The sequence below is a fragment of the Meles meles genome, chromosome 2 (genome assembly GCF_922984935.1).
Source record: "Meles meles chromosome 2, mMelMel3.1 paternal haplotype, whole genome shotgun sequence".
Lineage (NCBI taxonomy): Eukaryota > Metazoa > Chordata > Mammalia > Carnivora > Mustelidae > Meles > Meles meles.
Genome location: NC_060067.1, coordinates 358913 through 384310, shown reverse-complemented (window position 1 = coordinate 384310; position 25398 = coordinate 358913). Strand labels below are relative to the sequence as shown.

General features: G+C 47.2%; 1 protein-coding gene across 1 annotated transcript; it reads right to left on the bottom strand.

Annotated features, from left to right (window-relative positions):
- Nucleotides 1-232: 232 nt before the first annotated feature.
- On the bottom strand, nt 233-24348 carry LOC123932218 (placenta-specific gene 8 protein). The gene is made up of 5 exons (XM_045989968.1): nt 23604-24348; nt 11284-11425; nt 8928-9052; nt 4106-4219; nt 233-496 (listed from the first exon to the last, which is right to left on the bottom strand). Exons 2-4 carry the CDS (start codon nt 11393-11395, stop codon nt 4115-4117), a joined length of 342 nt encoding a protein of 113 aa, XP_045845924.1. The 5' UTR covers nt 11396-11425; nt 23604-24348; the 3' UTR covers nt 233-496; nt 4106-4114.
- Nucleotides 24349-25398: the final 1050 nt, after the last annotated feature.

Below are 25398 nucleotides of genomic sequence, written 5' to 3'. Positions count from 1 at the left end.
GATTAGCATTAATAATACTTACAGATAATACGATAAAGAGAAAAAGGATTAGCCAAATGTGTCGTAAGTGTCTTATAGTAGTCATTATAGTCTTTTCTTCCGTCTCAAAGTTCTTAGATGAAAGAGAACTGAATTGCCATGCGAAGAAACCAAATTACCGGAACAAAACTATGAGAATGACCCTTAAAATGAATGACACCAAGACACTGAGAGCAAAGAAGCATAAAGAATCTTGTTAGTAAAATCTTTTATTTTGTTTATGTGCCAAATGTAACACAAAATTCATAAGCCAGAAAGTTTAATAATATGAAAGCAAAGAGAAACTGAGCTGGACCAATTTGGAAAACTAAGGGAAAACATTCATTTAAAATAAATCAAAGTTCCATTTTTGTTTGCAATCACACAGATCTTTCGTAACTCAGTTGCAAAAGGCAGAGGAAGGCTCAAGCTGAAGAGATGTCTGCTGATTCCAGCGGCTTCAGGGAGAGTGTTTCACCTACAAGGGACACACAAAGAATAGGTTCGAATTTTCTTATCTACGCTTTTATTTTCAATAAACTTTAAATTTTAGAATCATTGTAGGTTTACAGAAAAATTGCAAAGATAGTACAGAGAGTTCCCATATACCCTGCGCCAATTTCCCTACTGGTTACCATCTTACTAAAGTAGGTCTGCTACAACTAATGAACTAAGGTTGATATATAATGTTATTTAGCAAAGCATATACTTTAGTTTGATTTCTCAGTTGTTTACCTAACGTCTTCTTTCTGTTCCAGGATCTCACCCAGGACAGCCCATCACATTTAGTCATCATGTTTTCCTAGGTTCCTCTCCACTGCGACTGTTTCTCAGACCTCCTGTTAATGATGACCTTGACGATTCTGACGAGTACCAGTTGGGTGTTTTGCAGAATGCCTATCACCGATGAGCTTGCCTTTGGCCACTTGGCTGAACTTGTCAGGTTTCTTCACTATAAGGTCACTCTTTTTTCCCCGCTTTTCATACTATACTCTCGGAAAGGACGTCACTGTACAAACCCACTGGAAAGGGGTGGGCAGTTAGTTACGCACCATCCCTTGAGGGAGGAATACACACGTACGTTGTTTGCAATTCTGTGCCTCTGGAAGATTTGTCTCTTCTCCCCCATTTACTTATTTGTTTGGTGCTTAATCGTGTATCTATATAGACACATATATATCTAAGTATGGACTCACAGATATTTTATTTTGGTTATAATCTTTTCTAAAAATTTTATTTTAAAATAAAAATTTTATTTATAATCTAATACTACTTTACTGTGTTGCTTCAAGTGTTCCGACATTCACAATTTGGAGCTTTTTCTGTTGGTTCCTTAGTCCCTTTCTTTCAACCAATTTATTTTTTTAAATTTATTTATTTGAGAGAGAGACAGAGAGAACATGAGCAGGGGGGGAGGGGCCGAGGGAAAGAGACAAGCGAGGGGGAGTCCCACACTGGGGCGCGATCCCAGGACCCTGAGATCACTACCCGAGCCGAAGTCAGGTGCTTAACTGACAGCCACCCTGGTGTCCGTCAACCTATTTTTAAGAGAGATCATGTTATTCTTTGATCTTTTTCTCTTGCTTTTCCTACTTCAAGTATTTGTATATTTAAAGTTTCACTGTTGATGAATAATGTCGAGTTCAAGGTGATGCCCCAGAGTCAGGAACACCAAGGCATTTTACTTCAAACCAATTCAAAGATCCAGTAAGATAATCTCTCTGAGGTTAAAAAATAATAACTTCAGTTGTCAGGATTCATTATGCATGTGTGGGTTTATATTTTGTCCAACCCGTCTTGTGTATTTATTTAAATAAACAGGGTCAAAGTGGTCTAACTCTTCATCTTCACTTCTGACCTCGTCCTGTCCAGTCTGTGCTGCGCACCACAGTCAGTAACTCTTCTGAGGGGTTAGCTCTCCTGACGCTATTCCTTACATAAAGCCTACAGTAACCCTCCACTGCTTACCAAATAAAAGGCCAAATCATTACCCTAATTTCATTCTATTGCGTGCCATGGCCCCAACTCACTTTTTAAAGTCTTCTTCTTCTCGCAATTTTCCCACTTACGTGTTCTTGCCAAATTGGATGGACCTAAACTCCTAAAGATGTTTTCCCTCTTTCTACTTCTATAGCTTCACTAATGTTGTTGCTGATTAGAAGCAACATCTGTTTCTGTAAGGTCACAACTCATGTATGAGACCTAGTGTCTGCCCCATCGGATCCGTTTCCCTGCTTGTCTGCCCTGCTGTGTGCCCGGGAGGCTGACTTTAGACAACAGCAGCACTTTCCTGCCCGCGGCCGGCCGTGTGTTGCAGCAGAGGAGAGCCTAGAAGGACATGGGAATGAGAAAGCAGGGCCTTCTCTGGCCTGCTTCCCGCGAGGCTGCCCCAGGTTGCTCCTGCCCTCTTGCGTGAGAGGTTACGGTTCCTCTGAGGGCAGCCTTCTTCTCAGAGCTCACTCCTTTGGGATTCTGGTAACTGCTCCCTCGTCCTGTCCCTGAGGCCCATGGGTGGTGACGCTGGACTGTTGCTGGCCCACGTGGGTCCAGGACCCGCCCTTGGCATTGCCCTAGACCTCCCAGCCACGCCCGTGTTGTGTCTTCGCTAAATCTGCGTGGTTATGGTCTGAGCGCCATCCATTTCCTCTTGTGATCTCGAAACTCACTTCCTCTTGTGACCTCGATACTCACTTCCTCTTTAGAGCAAAACCCCATTGCTTCCAAGAGCCCTTCATTTACACATCTCACAGAACATGATCTGTTCTTCCTTGGCACGTAAAATAGCACTTGGCCTCAAGGCATTAGTCAAGCCCGTCGTTCTGTGTAGAGGCTGTCCGACCTTCTTCAGAGTATACAGTCTCCAAAGACAAGAGGGCCAACTTACTTATTTCTGTCCCCACAGCACTGAGCACTATCCTGCATAGGACTAGGTGCTTGATACGTTGTTTGCTAATAAGTGACATTAAAAAATGTATCCTCCATATCTGTTGACCTATACAGGGTTCTCGTCCACTGGAACGATGAAGCGGCGTGTTACAAAGAATGGAAAAATGGATGCTTTCTTCCCGTACTCAGGGTAAATGCTACAGCAGACTGAGAAAAATCACGTTTATTGCTACTTAATAGCTCGTTCTGAGAATACTAGAAAAATTAGTTGGAAATGATTTGACTAATTTTCAGGAGTTCAGATTCTATATAACATTTCCAAATGCTCTATACTCTGTATGACCACTTGCCAAGCTCGCTTTTTCCAATATGATTTTCCCGTTTAGTCTCTCTCCCCTTATTCTTGATAGACGCTTTATGCTGCAGTCAATTCAAATATTACATAATATGCAGTTTTCGTTTGCTCTACTACCTTACAGTTATTTGCCAATTTCTTTTGTCAATTTGATTGTCTTGGTAGGGGGCGTGTTTTCTGCGTCTTTTGTATCTCACTACACTCTGGCATTTTACAAGTGGTAAGTGCCTCAACGGAGAAAAAGGAATTCTGAGAAAAGTCACCATTCCTTTATTCACTAAAATGGTTTTCAAAACATAAAGCTATTGTTGCAAACTGAATGTCTGTGTCCCCTGCAAAACTCACATGTTGAAACCCTAATCCCCACTGTGAGGGAGTAAGGAGGTAGGGCCTTCGGGAGATAATTAGTTCTGAAATAAGGTCAGGAAGATGAGCCCCCACAATGGGATTAATGTCTTCATGACAAGAGAGGTCAGTGCTTACTCTCTCTCCACTGTGTGAGGACACAGTGAGAAGGCAGCCGTCTGTAACCTAGAAAGAGGGCCCTCACAGGAACTGATCTGGCCACACCTTGATCTTGGCCTTCCCAGCCGTCGGAACTGCGAGAAATAAATTCGTACTGTGTAAGCCACCGAGGCTACGGTAAATTGTTACGGCGGCCCAAGAAGGTAATGCAGCTGTCTTCCTCATAAGAAGAAACCAATAAATCCTAACAATAAATTGATCTTTATATTAAGATAGCCTTTGAGAGACTTAAGGAATTGTTATTATTGAATTATTACTCAAAATAATGGATAATTTACAAAGCCCTTATATTTCAAACAAAACGCAGATTCTGGGACCTACCGTTAGTTTTTAGAAAGTGCGCATGGCTCGCCTTCTGTTGATGTCTCTCTTGATTTGGCAAAGAGAACACTGAGGACAGCAAAGCGTCACCAGATAGTCATCACAAATGGACCCCTGTTTGGAAGTATGAAAAGAAACAGAAATTTAAAACCCACCTCTTTGGAAATTAGGACTTGTGGATTTTTTTTTTTTTAATTTTTATTTATTTGTCAGAGAGAGCGCGAGCACAGGCAGGCAGAGTGGCAGGCAAAGGCTGAGGGAGAAGCAGGCTCCCCGCTGTGCGGGGAGCTCGATGTGGGACTCGATCCCAGGACACTGGGATCACGACCCAAGCCGAAGGCAGCCACCTAACTGATTGAGCCACTCAGGTATCCCAGGACTTGTGGATTTTTAAGACACTTTGAAGAGAAGCAGAAAGAACTGACCCTTTGAATTCAGAGTTCGGATGGATATATTTAAGAAAATGTTAACAGATTTTTCCATATAACTCCTCCTCTAAAGCCATCAAAAGTTTTCCTGTATCTTGCAATATTAAATATAGAAGATGTCAATCAACCCAACTATCAGTATGAGGGAAAAACAGAGTTTCAGAAAGTGAAACCTCAAAATTTCCCCACACCTCCTCCCTGTCTCAGGAAGCTACTAGAGGATGTCTCCACCCCAACAAGGGACGAATCCAAGAAGGAGGGAGATGTGGGATGGAAGGAACAGGAGCCTAACCCGTGGGAGAAGCTACTGGAATCTTGAAGGTGAAGGTGGAGGAGATCCCAGGGCGAGGAGGTCAGCGCCACAAACGCAGAGCGACGGGTCCCGGGGCGGTTGTGGGTCAGGCCCCTATTCCACTAAGAAGATAAAAATGGTAGAACATCTGATGTGTTGAATAGGTTGGAAAGAGACCGACAAAACTGAGGCAGTTAGGGGGTTAAAGTAAGTGGAAAACAACTCGTAAGTGGGAAATTACTAGTGAAAACACCAAGAATTATTAAGACCAGGAAAAACAAAGTTTAGCGGAAAAAGCAATCATAGTTCACTACATGACTCAGCTCTGGAGTGCAAGGTCGGTCTCATCATGTAAGTACCAAACACGGATTTAGTACGAATTACACGTCCCCGTATGCGAGGGAGTAGGCTGGGGAAAGGGTGCTTGTTTGTGGCGGGGAAGGAGAAGGAGGAGGAGAAGAAAACAGAACTAAATTCTCATCCTTTGTAGTGGGAGGTCTATAGACAACGCTCCAAACGGAAAACTCAAAAAGTGGCCAAACAAGGCTTTGATTTGGAGGAAAATCCCCACAGAGCTCTGGGAAGGAGCGGGAGAGAGGTTTGTGGACGACCACTTTTCTGGACAAGACTCCGATCACCTAAAATCAAGCCATGTGCTGACAGAGCCCTGGCAGATAAAGTAACGCCCGACTAGAAAGCGGGACGGGGTTATTCAGTGGCCAGAAATTCTGAGCAGTGTTTTTGGAAACCGGGAGCACATGGGCTCACACGGGCGGGAAAAGTCAAACAGAGCTGGGGAAGCTGAAACCTGACAGGGTCACGGACAGGGCACGGCCTAATTCCCCGAACTCAACCCGGAACTCGGAAAGGAGGAGGAACAGGCTGGGGAATGGAGGGCGGGAGGTTCACTGAAGCCTGACCTCACCGCTGGGCCAGCCCCGACCTCATTGCGGCTGTGGCTTCGCCCCGGGGCGCAGCAGGCACGTGAACTGGACAGAGGCCCCCGTGCGCGCTTTGGGGCCCTAGGAGAGGAGAGGGGTGCCGGCAATGGGGGCATTTCTTCACCCATCCTCCAGGAGATCAGCCTCCCTAGGACTTAACACAGACTCACTGGAAGGAAGAACAAAGGGTAAAGGCATTTCGGCACAGCAGAGAAATCCGAACTGCTGTCACTTGTGAGACAGCCGGACTGTCTCATGTTTGGTATTCACTGATTGACTTTATTTATTTTACTTTATTTTATTATTTGTTTGACATAGAGAGAGATGGAGGAAGAGAGCACAAGCAGGGGGAGGGGCAGAGGGAGGGGGGGAAGCAGGCTCTCCGCTGAGCAGGGATCCCCGAGCCGGGCTGGATCCCAGGACCCCGGCTCCATGAGCTGAGTGGAAGGCAGCTGCTGAACCGACTGAGCCACACAGACGTGCCCCCCCGTCCCCATTTTTTTTGTTGTTTGCTTCTTTTCTTCTTCTTGCTGCATAGGTCTTTCCTGATTGCTTTTAGTCCCTAGAGATGTCCCACAACACATTTTTACCCAATTAGTGATGACCCTTCATTCTTTTACCCACAACTTAAAACTCGATTCATCTTGAGATTCATGCAGGTTTTTGTATCAATAACTCATCCCTTTTATTACTGAAAAGTACTCCACTATAGGAATGTGTCATACTGTTCATCCAGTCACCTGCTGGGGGACATTTGGATTGTTTTCAGGTGGGGGCTGTTACATGCAAAACCACTCTGAACATCTGAGGCAAGACTTGGTATGGATATATATTTTGGGGGGGAAATATCTAGGAGTAGGGGTGCCTGGGTGGCTCCGTGGGTTAAAGCCTCTGCCTTTAGCTCAGGTCATGGTCTCAGGGTCCTGGGATCGAGCCCCGCATCGGGCTCTCTGCTCCGCAGGGATCCTGCTTTCTCCTCTCTCTCTGCCTGCCTCTCTGCCTACTTGTGATCTCTGTCTGTCAAATAAATAAATAAAATCTTTGAAAAAAAGAGAAAAAATATATATCTAGGAGTAGAATGGCTCGGTGGGTTTAACTTTTAAGAAACTGCATTTTACATTCCTACCAGCATTGCAGTAGAGTTTCGGTTCCTCCATATCTGGCTGTACGTGGTGTGGTTTAGTCTGATTGATTTTAGCCATTCCCATAGTTGAATAGTCATATCTCATTGTGGTTTCCATGTGCATTTCTCTAATGATGACTAATGATGTTAAACATCTTTTTTTTTTTTAAAGATTTTACTTATTTATTTGACAGAGAGAGAGAGAGATCACAAGCAGGCAGAGAGGCAGGTAGAGAGAGAGAGGGAAGCAGGCTCCCCGCTGAGCAGACAGCCTGATTCAGGGCTCGATCCCAGGACCCTGAGATCATGACCTGAGCCTAAGGCAGAGGCTTAACCCACTGAGCCGCCCGGGTGACCCAGTGTTGAATATCTTTTTATGTGCCTATTTGTCATCTAAATATTTTCTTTTTTCCCTAATTTAATTTATTGTGTTAAGAACACTTAAGAACGTGGGTGGATCTCAAAATAAGTACGCTGACTGAAAGGAGCTGGGCAAAGAGAACAGACTGACACTGGTATTACGTAGAAGTGCAGACAATGCCCGCTGTAAGGACAGAAAACATTGACTGGGACATCGGGTGTGGGTAGAGCCAAGAATTCTTCAGAGAGGCAAATGATATTTGATTGTTGTTCTATATCTGATCCAAACATAAAAAATATTACCCAATGTGGGGCACACATCTAATGTTAATGGATTATAAGTTGATACAGTCCTTTTGGAGGGGTATTTGATGGTATCTTTCAAATTTTGAATGTGCCTGCGCTGGGCTCTAGCAACCTAATCTCGGGCACCGGACTACAGAAGTACCAGCGCACGTACAGAATTGCACGTCCTAACAACTCTAATCCGCGGCTCTGCTTGACGGTCCGTCAGCGAGGAGGCGACTGAGTGCACCATCTCCACAGGGGAGAACTGTGAACATGTTAACAAGCGTCTGCATTGCCGACATAACCCGCTGATTGTGTGGAAAGGGGTTAGATTTTCACTTTTTACTTTCCATAAGTCTGTGTTTGAATTTGTCATAAAATTAGGTCTATAGCATGTATTATTTTTGTAATCAAAGAACTAAGAAACATTTTTAAATGCAAAAAAATGAAGTAACTTCAGTGGAATTAAATACTTTTCCTAATATATTTTGCCACGTCATTTGTTCCCCGTGATGCTTCATTTTATGTATCAACTTGGCTAGACCATGGTACCCATATATTGTAGATGTTTCTATGAAGACTTTTTAGACGAGAGTAACATTTAAATCAGTGGATCCTAAGTGACGTGGATTATACCCTGTGACGTGGGCAGGCTTGATCCAAGCCACTGAAGGTCGTAGTAGAGAAAGATCGACCTCCCCAGTCAGGAGAGAAATCCTGCTGGCCGGCTGCCTCAGACCCGGGCTGCACCTCCCAGCCTGCCAGACTGCTGTGCTGTTTGGACTTGCCAGCCCTCACGGTCACATGAACCTCTTCCTTACAGTCGCTCTCGTTATATGGATCTGTATGTACCCCGGTCTGCAGCATCTGTGTCTCTTGTTGACTGTGTCCCTGGCCAGTCCTCCTGCTACCTAAACGGCAGCTTGTGGCGTCACGGAATGCGCCTTCACGCAAAGGCAGGGCTGGATATCGACAACTTCTACTCCTAGTGCACGTCTTTTGGTGAGTTACTCCACCTCTGAAAACTTCTAAGTCCTCCTCTGTGAAATGTGGACCCCCTCACTTTGCGGGGACGGATGGTGCAAGGTGTCAGTGAGGTGTCCTCTGTCACAAACTTGGGGCAGGCTGGGTTCTGGAGAGTCCCCATCCATTGTCTGATACACACGCAGATACGAGAGTTGCTTACGCTCTGAGGACTTTACCGGAAACGTAGAAGGTCACCTAACCGAGGAGACCTCTTGCTACGGCAACTGGATAGAAGGTTGCACACGCTAGGAAATGCCAACCAAGCAAATTCGGGGGAGGGACCCATCAAATGGCTCGCAGGTTTACCATGATGATTTTCAATGTGGGAGCGTGTTTGAATGTTACAGTGTTGTAAGAGACTCACAGGGATGCCGTATCGGGTCCGGTAGAGGGTCCTCATTGCGACGGACGTCCCACACAGACAGCATTCATTCATGTCCGCGGCAACTTGACACGCAAGGCACGTGAAACAGAATGTGCCACAGAGACCTGGACATGGGAAGCCAGAGGCACGAGTTACTCTACTCTGTTCCAGCCACCCGTGGAAGCTAGTTGGCTTTCATGAACGACAGTCCCAGTCATGGGGGCTTGGCCTCACATCCTGCTGCCAAGGCCATCCGCCTTGCTTTTGCCTGGTATTTCACCGGCGTCTCCCTTCTCCCCACCCAGTCGTTTCAGTCGTCCCCACACCTTGGCAGGTATGCGTCCTTTCTGTCATCCTGCCTTCACTCACCTGTCGAACGACTCAGAGAAACCTAGCCATGTTCCAGAGATGGTCCTCGAAACGGACTGCCTCTTTCTGGAGTCTAGGAGAGCAGTCAGATAATAACATGAAAAATTCCCCGGCGGAAACCTACTCAAGATGTCAAGGGGTCAACCACAGAAATGAGGCTCGACCGGCTCTGAGAGGACGTGCTGCTGGATCAGAACACTGACAGCCGAGTAGAATTTGGCAGGTAGACAAAAGGGAGAGCAGCGTCTCTGACATCACTTGGCATGTCTTGGCAACAGCAGGTGCTCATTCAGCGTGGCTGGTGGGACGGGGATAAAGCCGGTTGGCGACTGGATGATGGTGCAAGTGCGTGGAGTTGGTCAGGAAGGTCATAAGGAACCACCGAAATATTTTAAGAAGGGAGAATGATTTGGTCAGGGCTGTAATTAAGGAGTCTTGTCATGGGGGCCCGGGTGGCTCAGTTGGTTGAACGTCAGCCTTTGGCTCAGGTCACGATCCCAGAGTCCTGGGATCAAGCCCCGCATCTGGTTCCCTGCTCAGTGGGGAGCCTGCTTCTCCCTCTGACCTTCCCCCTCTCATGTTCTTTCTCTCTCTCTCTCAAAAAAAAAAAAAAAAAAGTCCTCCCATGAAGCAATTAAGCTTGTAATTCACTTATTTGAGTGACGATACAAGGGGCAGGAGGACAAAGTCATTCATCTTTACAGGGTTTTAGTCACGTAGTCACTTAGTATTACTATGATTTGCAGATGTTGAACTAATGGCTTGAGAAGTGTAAGTCATCACCCCAGGTCATCCAGTAAGAAATGAGAGCCAATGAGCAAACCCATTGTTCCATTTTCTAGGTAATTTTTTTCTCCCTGTGCTTTGTAATGTACAGTTGACCTTTGGACTATGTGGGGTTTGGGAGCGCTGGGCCTCTGTGCAGTCAAAACATCTGCGTGTAACTTTTGACTCCCTCCAAACTGAAGTACTAATAGCTTACTATTGACGGAAGCCTTACCAATGCCCTAAACACTTTACTAACACCCACCCTGCCTGTTGTACGGGTCACATACTGTCCTCTTACCATAAAGTGAGCCAGAGAAAAGAAAACACTAAGAAAATCACAAGGAAGAGAAGATACTTTTATAGTGCTGGACTGTCGACAAAAGGTCTGCATCTACAGGGCCCAGCGCAGTTCAAACCCATCTTGATCCGAATTTCACTGTCGCTGGTACGTTAAAGGTTGATGTGCTTTCTTTCCTTGTCTCAGGGCGCTCTGTAGGCTTGAGGCAGGCAAACCAACCTCAGAGTAAATTTTGTCGCGGGCGCCTATTTGTTCCTTGGTTGGGGTCGAGAGCTGAGCTCCTTGGTCCTCTCTGACACCCCCGCCTCCGTCCCCAAGCGCAGTTCCCAACTGTACTTGGAGAGGGTTTCACGAAAAGGAAACAAAGAAGAGGCAGAGATTCTTTTTCCGATGAGAAGCTGACAGCCTTTAGAATTCTTTATTCTCAGGTGTATAAAAACCTAAATGTATCAGTTTAAAGAGTTCTTGACCGAGCTTACGTCACAGCCATGGATGGATACTATGCTTTGTGTGACTCGGAAGTAGTGAGTCTATATATGCGACAAGAACAGTTGTTTTTCTTTTTCTTTCTTTCTTCTTCTTTTTTTTTTTAAATCAAGTTAAACTGGAAATACCTCTTTTCTTTTCATGTCTGCTCTATTTACAGTCACTAGACCAGACCCATTCACTGTGAGAATCATCAGCTTCGTCACCACCATCTCCAGAACTTACTTTAGAAGTAAGACTATTAATGTGCTGGAGAAAAATCACCTATAACCAGCACAAGCCTTTCTCCTTCGCTTCCCATTCATTGGCTGACATGCCGGGTGCCCTGTAGGAGGCCGGGAACCCTTACTCTACCATAAGGGAGGAATGAGGGAGGGCTCTGGCCTTGGGTCTCTCCCCCCTGCAGCGGTGACCGGCACGTTTCCCAGCACTTACAGACTCCGCAGTCGCTGAAGCAGTCGCACATGCCCGTCTGCCAGTTGGAGGTTTGGGGCACGGGACCACATCCAGGCTGGGTCACAATGACCACCGGGGACTGGGCTTGCATTCCCGAGGCGGGGTCTTCGGTGGCAGTGGTCTGGAGAGGAAAAAACTGGTGTAAGTAGACTCAAGGTTGCTCATGGAAACCTGTTTCGAGGCATTCTGCTTCCCAGGCAAGTGAGACGATTTGATTAAGTTGTATGCAGATTTTTTTTTTTTAAAGAGATTTTATTTATTCATTCGAGAGACAGAGAGGGAGAGAGCACAAGTGGAGGGGAGAGGAAGAGCGAGAAGCAGGTCCCCCGCTGAGCAGAACCCATGCCGGCTCCATCCCAGGACCCTGAGAGCATGACCCGAGCCGAGGGCAGGTGCCCAACCCTCTGAGCCTCCCAGGCACCCCTGGTTGCTGATCTTTGAAGAATATAATTTCTCTCTCTACTCCCCTGAGGACAGAGGTCCCTGGGGGAAGGAATTCACTGAACTGTTGAAAGGACCGATTGCTTCTTTCGGAGTAAGGGAGAGAAACCGGGTTATTGGCACTGTTTTTAGACAGGCTTCTAGTTTCCACACAAGCCAGGGGAAAGGATGACCACCTTGCAGCCGCCCGCAGCGGTGAACCCCAGAAAGCAGGCTTCGCTCATATGGCACCATCCGAAACTTTGGTGCACACGTGCCTTTCCCCTCCTGCTCCTTTTATAAGTTTCTTTTTGTTTTGGATTTACTTATGATTAGCTGTTGTGATAATAATAATGATAATAAACAACCCTCCCCTGTTTTCAGCTTGCCCACGGGACAGTCTGCTTCACTTCTGCTCACCAAATGTGCGGTGGTTCCCCCACACCAAGTGGTTCCGCAATCGCAGCTGCGTGTCCTACCGCCCAGCTCGGTGCCCACCCGTGCCGGCAGGACGGAGCTTCAGACCCCAGGCGCAGGGCTCAGCCCCACGAGACCGCTCCCACTTCTCTGCTTCAGGTGCCGGTTACCAGCCCAGACTGTCACCCGCGCTTCCGAGTCACCAGCTACTGCCTGAAGGTCCCCGTGACCCCTCCTTGGGTTCAATCTGTTAGAGGGGCTCACAGGACCCCAGAAAACGGTTGAACAGTTTACTTACCGGATTACTGCTGTGGAACAAAGGAAACTGAAGGATTCAAATGAGCAGATGAAGAGACGCACAAGTTCAGAACACGTGGAGTCTGGGGTTGCCCCCCTGCTTGGCTTCCTAACCCCAAAGCTCCCTGAACCCCAGCCTTTTGGGGCTTTATTGCATTAGACATCGTTGATTAAACCATTGGCCGCTGGTAACTGAATTCAATGTTCAGCCCTGCTGGCCTCCCTGGAAGTCTGGGAGGCGGGGCTGAGCGTTCCAGCCCTCTGATCACAAGGCTGGTTCCCGGCAACCAGGCCCATCTTCAACGGCTTTCCAAAAATCACTTCTTTAAGATAAACTCCCGGTACTCGAGAGGGACTTGGTATGAATAAGAGAACACCTTTATCGCTCTTAATCAGTTAAGAGATTCCGAAGATTTTAGAAGCTTCACGCCGTGAACAGAGATAAAAGCCATACATGCATTTCTTATTATAAAACACAGTATCACAGAAGTCCTCTCCAGTTTTTCTGTACCCTAGTTCTCCACTTCAGATTGACCTGAAGCCTGTGTCCCCCTCTCAGTGCTGGCTTGGGAGCCCTTTGACACATGTTGGGACAAGTCCTGACAGTATGTCTCAGCAAAGTGTATTATGAAGTCCGTTTTGTGAAGTTAATCCTGATTTCTACCAGCAGAAGCAGTGGCGGGGGGGTCATAGATCATGGATTAGGTTTGGAGTGAGAGTATCTTTGCTCAAATCCTGGTTTCTTAAACTCTGTGACCTCGGACTAGTCACTTACCAGTCTAGTCGTTTAAGTTTCCACTTATCAGTCTATGACACGAAAGTTGTTTCCGACCTAACAACCTCACGTGCTTTTTGAGAGTTCTTTTTTTTTTTTTTAATGATTTTATTTGACAGAGCAGGGGTGGGGAGGGGAGAAAACACAAGAAGGCAGAGTGGCAGGCAAAGGGAGAGGGAGAAGCAGGCTCTCCACTGAGCAGGGAGCCTGACTCCTGCTTGATCCCAGGACCCTGGGATCATGACCTGAGCTGAAGGCAGATGCTTAACTGACGGAGCCACCCAGGTGTCGCTATTGATAGTATTCAATGAGATGAAGTCTGGAGATGAGTTTAGCAGTAAGGTCTCGGGTAAAATAAGGGAGAGTGGCTATCATGTACAAAAGTATAGCGAGGAAATTTGAGCATTTCCATACACAATTGTTGGTAATGATATCACCTAATATTCACTGAGATTCTACTCTCCGCAGACATCGGGCTGGACTCACATTGTCCACCTAATCTTACAAGAACCTGGCAAAGTAGGAATTATTATCTTTATTGAGACGATAAGGAAATGGACACTGAGGCAGTTTAAGTAAATTGTGGAACTCAAATCCTTCTCAGGCTCATCCCACAGACCCTTTTCCTCCCTTTGCCTCTCGGCTTTGGACTCGCACCCCGTCCCCGTGCTGAGTACAGCATGGCATCGCCTTGGGCTTCTCATCATCTCCTTGAGACCTGGAGCCCCTTCCATGTTTAGTCTGTTAGCACCAAGCTCAATGCTACCCTCACAAAGGCACATGCCTCATTGATTTAAGCACTTACAGGAGGCTTGATTCCCTGACGGTGTGCCGGGCACTGGGGTGTCATACATTTCCACTTTAGACTTCAGGACATTCTGAAAAGCACACGGCGGGCGCCCCCCGCCAGTACACACACACGCGCGCTCCAACTGGAAACACTGTGCTTCAGGATACTCAAGCACTGCCATAATATTTGCCTTTTTTATATTATTTTCTGCGTAGAGAGAGTAGGTCCAAAAACAGACAAAGTATCTCCGCTGTTCCATATTATTTTACACTTTCCTTTTTCTTGAATTAACTGGTTTCTTTACAGCTCTCATGACTTTTTTAACACTTAGCTAGTTGTCTGGTTCCTTTGAACAAGAAGAGACTTCAGTATATGACACCAGGGACAGTTTAAAAACGGGATAATGGCTTGGATACTTCTCCACGCAACTGAAAGTGTAACATGCAGGAACGGTTCAAATGTGTCTAAGTCTGCCCAGGCTTCATCACAGCTAATAATAAATTATCCAGGTCCGTTCTCACAGGTGGCCCCCGAATCCTGGCAAACAGCAGGAAACGCATGCTCAGTTACTCTGGATTAGGATAAACTAGTTTAATTTTTTTTTTTTTTTTAGAAAGCAGGTAAAGCTTAAAAATGGTCTTTTAACTATTTGTTTCTGTTGAACATCATCACTATCAGCAAGTAGCTCTAGGTATTTGCCTTCCCATTAGTGAGCAGAGTACACAAACAGCACACATTTAAAGTTTTAATAAAATGATTATGAGTAGCTCAAAACACAAGATTTGACATTGTTTATTTTATTTTTTCAAAGACATTTTATATATGTATGTGTATATATGTACGTGTATATACACACACACACACACATATATATAATGTACATGAGCAGACGGAGGGGGGGGAGAGAGAAAATCTTCAAGCAGGCCCTTGCTGAGCAGGGAGCCTGGCGTGGGGCTTGAACCAAGGACCCCAGGATCATGACCTGAGCAGAAACCAGGAGTTGACCGCCCAACCAACTGAGCCACCCAGCTTTCCTGACACTAAGTATTTGTTTATTTATTGTTATTTTTAAAGATTTTAGTTATTGACAGAGAGAGAGACAGCGTGAGAGCGAACACAAGCAGGGGGAGTGGGAGAAGAAGAAGCAGGCTCCTCGCTGAGCAGGGAGCCGGATGGACTTGATCCCAGGACCCCGGGGTCATGACCTGAGCCAAAGGCAGACGCTCAATGATTGAGCCACCCAGGTGCCCCAACATTAAGTATTTAAAGAAGATTCTAAAATGAGAGACATTTAAAAGCCCTGAAGTTAAGAAAATAGTAAAAAGGCAGGAACAGATAATTCACAAAAAAAGACATAAAAATGACTCTTAAAAGATATACATCAAAAAAGTAGTCAAATTCAGTCAAAGTTAGGGAAATACCAATGAAATGCCTGTCAGACTGGCACAAATTAAAAAGTCTGCCACGCGTGCTCTTGGCGAGGCTGCGAAGCAACGGGTATGTGTGGTTGTGGGAACGGGGCCGCCCGGCAGGAGCCCAGACGACGCGGGTCCCAGTCCCGGGCGCAGTCCCCACTCCACCCCGTCATCCCCCTTCTCGAAATGACCCTGACGTACACACCTGAGGTTACTCGCGCACACGGGAGACTGGCTGAATAATGCCGCACTGTTGGGGACAAGGCAGCCACTTGCGCTAAACCCCGTGTCGTCGCTTGGAGACTCGCTTCAGCCCCCCCAGAAACGGACTCTTCAGCCAGTCCGTCAGGAATTGCCTAATCTGCTCTTGTTAGATGATCTGCCTGATAGACCCCTGCGAGCCCCTAAAGAAAACTGACCCGGCATAACCATTTATTTGCTTTTTTGTCTAGTCTGAGGGCCCTGTGCCTGCTCCCTTCTGTCCGTAGAAGTCTTTCCTTTCGCACAGCTCCTCGCAGCTCCTCTCTGTCCAGGAGACTGGATGCTGCCTGATTCACAATCATCGAACAAAGCCAGGAACATCTGTAAATAATACCCCGTTGAATTCTGTTTTCTAACAGGACATCCGTACAAGAGAGCATTATGCAGCTGTCAAAAACAGAATGAGGCTAGCCTCTATAAACTGATACAGAATGATTTCCAGGACAAGCCATGCACAAAAGAACACGTGTTGTCTGATATCCTTCGTATGAGAAATGAAGGGATATAAGAAAACACACTACACAGCGAGAATTACAGAAAGAATAAACCAGAAATGAATAAGTGTGTCATGTTCAGGGTAAGCGGGCTGAAAAGAATGAGAGGACGGAAATGGAACGGTAGGGATGGGCTGATACCCCAAGTGTAGCCTTTGTATGGCTCTTCCTCTAAACCATGCTAGCATGTCACACGTTAAGTCAATACACAAAGGGACAATTAAAGTCAACCAGAATGTGGAAGGAACCCCAAAGGCAATATACACAGTGACAAAGTAACCTGCCTGTATTACGATTAATATCAGAAACGCACTGAAGGGAGTGAGGAAGAAAAAGGTAACCGTGATACCTGCAGAAAGCCGTGTTTGACTGTGTAATATATGGCTAAAGACAAAAGGAACAAATGTTAATCCCTCGTTAGGAAACTTGTCTTTCACAAGGGTATAGGTTAGCAGTTCTGAAACTTCTTTGTATATATATATACGTGCGAGGCTTGAACAAATAAATATATTGTGGATAATGAAACCGAGGTTTTTTACTGTCAGAGAAAGAAATTACCAAAGGAAAGGGGGAGGGCTGGAATGAACCCTGTGCTGCCGGACTGGAATCAGAGGTGCGAACTCACGATTATTCACACACACGCACGTACACACACACAGATACAGACGTGTGCGTGTACATAAGTCTATTTCCTAGTGCCGCCCACTGAGAGGACCTAGAGGCAACAAAAGCCCATTATCCCTGAGTATACCGTGTGCCCAAATCTTGGTTTTGAAATGCCATTTTCCAGTAAAAGGAAGTCAGAGATCATTGGAGAAATGGCTGATTCCAGGGCCAGAGCAGGGAAACTCCCAGAGAAGCCTGGAGCCTCTTGAGCCAGGACCAAAAGTTCAAAAAGGGCTCCAGAGTGGCTTAGAGACAAAACCTCAGAGCCCGTCTGATGGCTCTCACAGTGACCAAACCAGGACAATTTGAGCAACAAATTAATGTTAGTAATGGGTTTTGACTCATAAACCAATGCGACTACCCATAATTCCATGCTGATATAAATAAAAACAAATTTTAAAATGAGGGGGAAGATATAGTGCTTTTTAATGATAGAATTCCTTTTATGAATGTAGAAGGAATGATGGAGATACAAGATCACCTTTTGGCAAACACCGCAGGATAATTATTGATATATATTGAGATGGGGAGGGGCAGAGACAGAGAGAGAAAATCTCCAGCAGACTCCTCATTGACTATGGAGCCTAACGCAGGGCTTGATCTCACGACCCTGAGACCATGTCCTGAGCTGAAATTGAGAGTAGGACACTCCACAGAGTGAGGCACCCCGGAGCCACCACAGTGATAGTGGTCGAAGGCAAGGCTCACAAACAGGTGCTCACATCTTTGTTTATTAGCATGCGCTGAAGGACACAGCATCACTTCTGTGTTACTTCACCAGTAGCGCGTACCCAGAATCCACTCGTAAGGAAGTATTAGACAAAGACACGTGGAGGGAGATTCTGTAATACATCTATCTGGCCAGCAAACAGTGTCAGGATCGTGAAAGACAAAAAAAGGGGAAATATTCAAGACGGACGGAGACTAAGGAGACTCGAAGACCATGCAATGCGGGACCCTGAATTGAATCCTGGGACAGAAAAGGGGCTGTCAATGCTCGTCAACCAGAGACCATGAAGAACACAATCATAGTTGAACAAGTCGGGTTTACTACGTATTCTAGCAGGGGAGAAGGCACACGCTGGGGACATGTGGGAAGTCTCAGGGGAAGGGTATTAGGAAACACGTTTCTGTTGGGTAGATCTGAAGGAGGATCAGGGGAAAGGAGGGGTCCCGAGAGCTGAGTTCGGTTCTGCCCCTGGGTCTGTTAATAGGGTCTGCGGGGAGCACTGAGGAATGCAAGGTTGATCCTGCCAGAGGCGTCGCAGCAGCAATCACTCATATTAGTCAGGAGAGGACACCGTTTGGTATGTTGTGGCTTGAATAATGTCTAAAGTTCAAACATGTCTCCAAATATGATTATGCAGTGCAAGTGCTTTCACCTTGACCCATCATGGTCACAGATGAGCCTTATCTGACGTCGATGCTCTGTGAAATTCTTCATGTGTAGGAGAACATTAGGACCTAGTGTGAGGGACAGCACGATGCGCCTGGAGGGTACTGTGCTCAGTGACGTCAGTCAGGCAGGAAAGACAGATGCTGTAGGTGGGGTCAAAAACCAACCAAGCAATCAACGGGCCAACCAAACCAACCCCACAGATACAGAGAACTGAACCTCTGTGGTTGCAGAGGTGAGGGGTGGGGTGTGGGAGAAATGGGTGAAGGTGATTAAAAGGTACAGACTTTCAGCTACAAAGTAAGCAAGTCCTGCGATGTATTGTACTCATGGTGATTATAGTCAGTACTACTGGATTGTATATTTGAAAGCTGTTAAGAGAATAAAGCTTAAAAGTTCTCATCAAGGGGCACCTGGGTGGCTCAGTCAGTTAAGAGTCTGCTTTCAGCTCAGGTCGTGATCTCAGGGTCCTGGGATTGAGCCCCGCATTGCATCGGGCTCCCTGCTCAGCAGGGAGTCTGCTCTCCCTTTCTCTCTGCTTGCTGCTCCCCCTGCTTGTGCGCTCTCCCTCTGTCAAATAAATAAATAAAATCTTTAAAAACAAAGTTCTCATCAAAAATTTGTAACTTATCTGGTGGTATGCTCACCAGGCTTATTATGGTGAACATTTCACAATATGTACGAATCTGAAATCATGACGCTGTACACCTGAAACTAATATAATGTGAGATGTCCATTATGTCTCCAAAAAGACAAAAACAAAAACAGACAAAGAAACCCCACAACAACCCAGTGTGAGTACCAGGCCGGCGCGTGGCCGTACTGACGGCATATGCTGGCCAGACCAGGCTGGCTTCCAGGTGCCAAAGACTCCTCTTCCCTTCCCTGGGACCTCAGTGGGACAACTAGCAAAATCTGAATAACATCTGTCGGCTAATTAGCTAATAGTTTTCAATGCTAATTTCCTGGTTTCAATATTTACACTATGGTCATGTAATTTACAACAAGAATCAGGAAACCTGGGTGAAGGGTACCCAGGGACACTGTGCACTTTAAAAAAAAATAGCTTTATTGAGATATATATTTTACTGCCATGAAATTCACTCATTTAAAATGTATACTTGAGGAATTTTAGCATATCCATAGTTGCACAGCCATCACCATAATCAAATTTTAGGATGTTTTTATCACACATCCCTTAAAAATACCCATATCTATTACCAGTCACTCCCCACAACCTCTCACTTCCCCAGCTCCCAACAGTCTCTAATCTGTCTCTACTGGTTTGGTTATTGTGGACATTTCACATAAATGGAATCAGAAGGTGCAGTAGTCCTCATCAGTGGCTTCAGTTACTATGGTCAACTGAGGTCTGGAAGCAGAACTTTCTCCTTCTGACATATGGTCCAGTCGCCTAGTGCTGTTGCCTAGAGCTGTCACTGGCCACCTAGAGCTGTCACGATTCCAACGTCATTCACCTCACTTTATCTCCTCACGTAGGCATCTTACCATCTCAGGAAGTGTGAGTAGATATAATAACATTTCGAGAGACCATAGTCACATAACCTTTTTTACAGTCTATGGTCATAATTGTTCTATTTTATTATTATTGTTGTTAGTCTCTTACTATGCCTAATTTATAAATTAAACTTTATGATATTTATGTATGCATAAAAAAACATTATGTATATAGGGTTTGGTACGATCTGCAGTTTCAGGGACCCACTGGGGGGTCTTAAAACATGTCCCTGGGACATACAAGACTGTGTGTAGTCTTCTGTGACTGACTTCCTCCAGTTAGCGTGATGCTTTCAAGGTTCATCTGTGTTCTACTGTAGCCCCAGCGGGGATGGCGCTACGCTGAATCACATTCCACGGTGTGGACAAACCATCTTGTGTTTATCCGTTCATGAGCTGACGGACATTTACGTTGTTCTACTTTTTGATTATTAATGAATGCTCTACTTACTGTTTGTCAGTCGGTTTTTGTGTGGACATTTATTTTCATTTCTCCTGGATAGATACCCAGAAGCCCAAGTGGTGGGTCACAGTGGTGCTCTACCTTCAGCATGTGGGAAGGCAGCGGCGCTCACCACTGTACCACCAAGGCCATGCGCAGCATTCTGAAGATGTTCCAAACTGTTTTCCCTAATGGCTGCATTTTGTGTGAAGGTTCTAAGTACTGCGTGTCCTGGTCATTTGTCACTGTCTGTGCTGTTTTTGCAGCATTTTTCATACGTCTAAAATTATTTTTAAAAATAACCAAACGAAACATAAAGAAGAACATGGGAAGAGGGAGCCCCGTAAGATTTAGAGTGAAAAACACAAAAACAATGTGCTGCCAGTGCGTCAAAATCTACTCCCAGATTCCAGTTTCTGGGATGTACTGGGATATACTACGCATAATGTAGCCACGGGCGTTATAAAACGTCACCCCCCATTCTCCGGGAGTATTCTGAAGGATTTCTCTTTTTTCTATAAAATGCCATAAACTACATCCAGAGCAGTTAAAACTTATTTTGAATTTCGTAAGTTTGCCTTTTTTTTAAGGTCTTATTTATGTGTCAGAGAGAGAGGGAGCGAGCGCACAGGCGGGGGAGCAGCAGCCGAGCCCTCCCCCCGGCGCCCGGGTCTGCCAAGGTCACTGGAGTGGATTTTGGTTTTCATCTCCGCGCTCTTAGCAAAGCCGCCGCGGTGACCGTCCGGGGTCCGGGGTCCGCGGCGCCGCCCGGCCCGGCCCGGCCGAGCCCAGCTGCCCCTCCGCCGCCGCAGCGGCCCCGACCCTCCCCGCAGCGCGCGGCCCCGCGGCTCCCGGTTCCCGCCCCGAGGACGCGGCCTCCCCGGGCGCACGGGCCGCGCGCTCCAGCCCTGCCCCGGCCGGCGGGGACGGTCCTCCCGGGGCCGCGACGCCCGCGCCCGCCCCGGACCCTGCGCGCTCGGCCCCGCGCCCGAGTGAGTCCGCGCGGCCGTGAGACTGCGGTGGCCTCCAGCCCGGCCCGGACGAGCAGCGCCGCGGAACCGTGTCGCAGGGTTCGCCGCACCGACTCAGGCTGCCCGAGAAGGGCTCTGTGGGCTCCCGCGGAGGTGTCCTGGTCCGGCAGGCGCCTCCTCGGGGTTGAAAACGGAGGGGACAGCGGGCGCTCCCACGAGCTCCGGGGCGCAGACACCGCGAATTCGACAACTTCGAGTTGCGACGGAATCTCCAAACACGACAAAGGCGCGACGTCCAGGGACCGACCAGGGAGCCGGGCGGCGGCCAACGAGTCCCCACCAGTGTCCAGCCCCGCCCTCAGGGCAGGAGCGCAGTGAGTTTGGGTCCCGGAGAGCCGCCGTGGTGACCGAAGACACGTCCTGGCATCTCGAAGACGCTAAGACTTTCTGCGACCCGATCCGCAGGCCCGACTCCCAGCGTCCGTGGTCCTCAACACGTACTTCGTGTAAAAACCGCGCGGAGCTTGTTTCCGAGGCAGAATCCTGGGTATTATCCTCTGAAACTGTTATTTGAGACCTGGGCTGGGCTGGGGTGCAGGAATCTGTCCGAGCACCCTCAGGCTGCTCCTAAGCCAGAAGTGCTGTTGCGCAGAGAAAGGTCGCTCTTTTGTGTAGGCACAGCTTGATGAGAATCAGAAAAATGGTACTTTTCTCCAGGCACGGAACAGCCTATGCCTCCAGCCGGCCTGAGGAGCACAGGCTGAACTAGCTCGGTTCTTTCCTTTGCTGCCGCTGCCTGCTCAGAACCCTGGCCTCCCAGGACATCCCAGTGCCAGTGACTTTGCAGAACACACTTTGTCACCCACGGCCTGGGGCTATTTCATTTCTCCTCTGTTACTAAGGACTACAAATGCAATCTAATTCAGCAAACCGTTGCAGGGCAGCCAATGCAGGTGGAAGCATCGTGTTAGATATGGTAGGGCTAAGGAGATGTCTGTAGCTCCTGGATGGCCAGCGGCTCTGCCCATCACCAAGTGACCCCATAGCTGTTTTGTTTGGTGCTACCTTTGATCCCGCAGGAACACAGAGGGATAGAAAATTCCACTCAGGGAAAAGAAAAAAAAAAAAATGGAGACAGGAGGAACTGAGGTGGGAATCTCGGTGCACACGTTTTGAAGAGAGACTACCAACTCCTTTCTTTAGAAGGTTCCTTTCATGGAATGGCCTCAATGCTAGGAAATCTTGCAGAATTTGGCTCACATGTTAAACATCCTAATTTCGCCAATTGGTCTTAGTTACAACTAACTTCATATCTATCTCCCCTGCCTTGGAACACAAACTCTTGAGAAGAACAGCCCATCATCTTATCAATATTAGCCAATAGAATTAATGTATTACTCTATTACATTAATCAATTCAGGTACTAAATTTATTACTTAGACTTTCTTCTTCTTTCTGGTGTTTACTGATACTAAATTTTGATTTTTTCCACTTTTTTATTTTTAAAAGATTTTATTTATGTGTTTGTCAGAGAGAGAGAGAGCGAGAGCACAGGCAGAGTGGCAGGCAGAGGCAGAGGGAGAAGCAGGCTCTCCACCGAGCAAGAAGCCCAATGTGGGACTCGATCCCACGACGCTGGGATTGTGACCTGAGCTGAAGGCAGCCGCTTAACCAACTGAGCCACCCAGGCGTCCCGATTTTTTTCACTTTTTAAAGAAAAAAATTATTTTTCGATAATCTCTACACCCAATGTGAGGCTGAAACACAACCCTGAGATCAAGAGTCCCACATTCCACTGACTGAGCCAGACAGATGCCCGATTCTTTTTACCTCGCCCGATTCTTTTCACCTTAATTGAAACATTTTTGTTTCTTGGTCTCTCATTTCTTCAGCTTCAAAGGTAAAAATGTAATGATAGATGAGAAAGGTAACATCTCTATGCATATAAATGAAGCACCAGAATTTAATTTTGAAACGTTCTAGTCTGTCTTCTTCCTTTCGTACTGAAAATTCAAAGATTCTCATGATTCATTAGTAAATCCAAAAAATTCCATCTCCTATTTCTGACATTTTACTGGATCGATGAAATATTTTCAAAGCACAAAGAAATTAGACTAGCACAAGTAAATATGCATATGTATTAATATAAGGAATGAAATTAGTGGTCAAGTTAGTAAACATCACACCTGATCAGTGTTTTCTGCTGGAAACAGTAGTTGATAAGAATTCAAGGCTGGGGTCCTTTGAAAAGCATGGCATCTAACACATGTTTGGTACATACTTGTTGAATTTGACTAAATTTAAAGCAGTTAGTTAAGAAAACATTAGTCTTTCAGCTGAAAATAAAGAAATCAAATACTTAAAAAAAACCTAAAACTTTTCTTTCCCCAGTGCTAAGATAAACTTTTAAAGAATTGCTTGATTTCAAAGTACTTACAGTGAAGAACTAGGTTGCGAGCAGGAAGTGGTCGCGGCTTGCGAGAGGCGCTCACTGAGGAGAAGGTGTGTGAAAACAGAAGAAGGGTGCTTCCGCCGCAGACTCGGGGTGTTCATTGGCCGGCGTGATTCTGGCAGCAAGTGTGGGACCGGCGGGCATCACGCGCGGAGCCACGGCAGTCGGAGAAAGACAAACACCGTAAAGGCCACTCGTGTGGAGTTTAGGAAAAAACACGAGGAACGTAGAGGAAGGGAAGGAAAAATAAAATAAACAAGATGAACGCAGAGGCCGCAAGTGGCGCTTGTCTCTGGGGTAAACAGGGTTGCTGGAGGGCGGCGTGGAGAGGAAAGGGGTTTGGGGACGGGGGCCCTGGGCGCCGCGGCCGCGGAACCCGACCCTGAAACTAGCAAACACTGTGCGTCCACGAGCCCGAATGTAAATAAAGAATTAGGGGAAAGAAAATGAAAAATTTCTTGTTAAAAGAGGCGTCCCCTGTCCAGCCACGTGTCTTCGGGGGAAGATTTGATTCATTCCGCAGCCGGTCGGGCCCGCAGAGCCTTCCCCGAACTTCCTCCCTGAGCGCAGGAAACGACCGCTTTCGCGCGCATTTCGTGCCGCCTTCTGCGGGGTTTGCAGGCAGGACCTGGGGAGCCGGGCCACGCGGAGTCCCGCACGACTCAGACCCTCCGCCCGCCTCTCCCGGCGCCCACCTGTTCTCCCGCGCTGGGAGACGCGGCGTCAGGCGCGGTGTCCCGCCTCCTCCTCGCGCACCTGCTGCGCCTCCGGGTGCCGCGGCCGGAACCACCCCCGCGGGGCAGGCGGGAAGCGGGTCGCGGCGTCGGGTGCTGCGCGGGCGCTGCGGGCTGCCCGGGCGGACTCTGTCCCGCGCACCTGCCGGTCTCCCGCACCCTCTCGCGGTGCAGGCGGACGGGAGACTCGCCCCGGCGCGTGGGGGACCTCGGAGTGGGCGAGAAGTCCTCAAAGTTCCTAAATTACGAAGCAGAGATCAAGGACCATGATCCCGGGGTCCCTCGGGTGGAGCCCCGCATCGGGCTCCCTGCTCGGCGGGAAGCCTGCTTCTCCCTCTGCCGCTCCCCCTGCTTGTGCTCCCTCTGTCGCTGTGTATCCTCTGCCAAAGAAATAAATAAAATCTTTAAAAAATTAAGCTAAAATAAAATTAGAGAAATAAGGCTTAACCTACCTGCCATCAAGGAGTCATGGACCGGGAGTGTGCGGCCCTGTGTGTTAGTTGATACCATTGAAAGATGCTTGAGATGCTGACTATGGTGTCCCCCGATCCCCCGATCCCCCACCCCCGGAGATGACATGCAGTCTTGACGAAGTTTTGCAGAATGGAAAGGTGGTTTGATTTTGGTGGCATTATAAATTGGTACTCTCTCTTTTACGAAGCGGTATCGGCTGTACGATATATAACAGAACTTTAAAAAACCCTTGGGCCCTGTAATCTTACTAAGAGCGACTGTTTTCTTAAATTTTGCACCCATAGGCACTTCGTTTGCCTCAGCCTGGTCCCAGCCCTGAATGAATACACGGAAGGAAAGGGTCAAATCAGGTCAAGTCTGTGCTGGGGAAAAGGAGTGGGGAATGAGTTAAACCACCCAGCCCATGTCTCTAAGGTATGCTGGAGGCCGCTGGATGATGCACCGCAGACAGAAAATGTGGGCACAACACAATGCAATAGGGAGCAACTGTTAGTGAGGTTCACTGTGGGCTGGGAAGGAAATTAACTCTGTGGGAAGTAAACCTTGAAGGATGGGATGTGAATTGGTCCCGA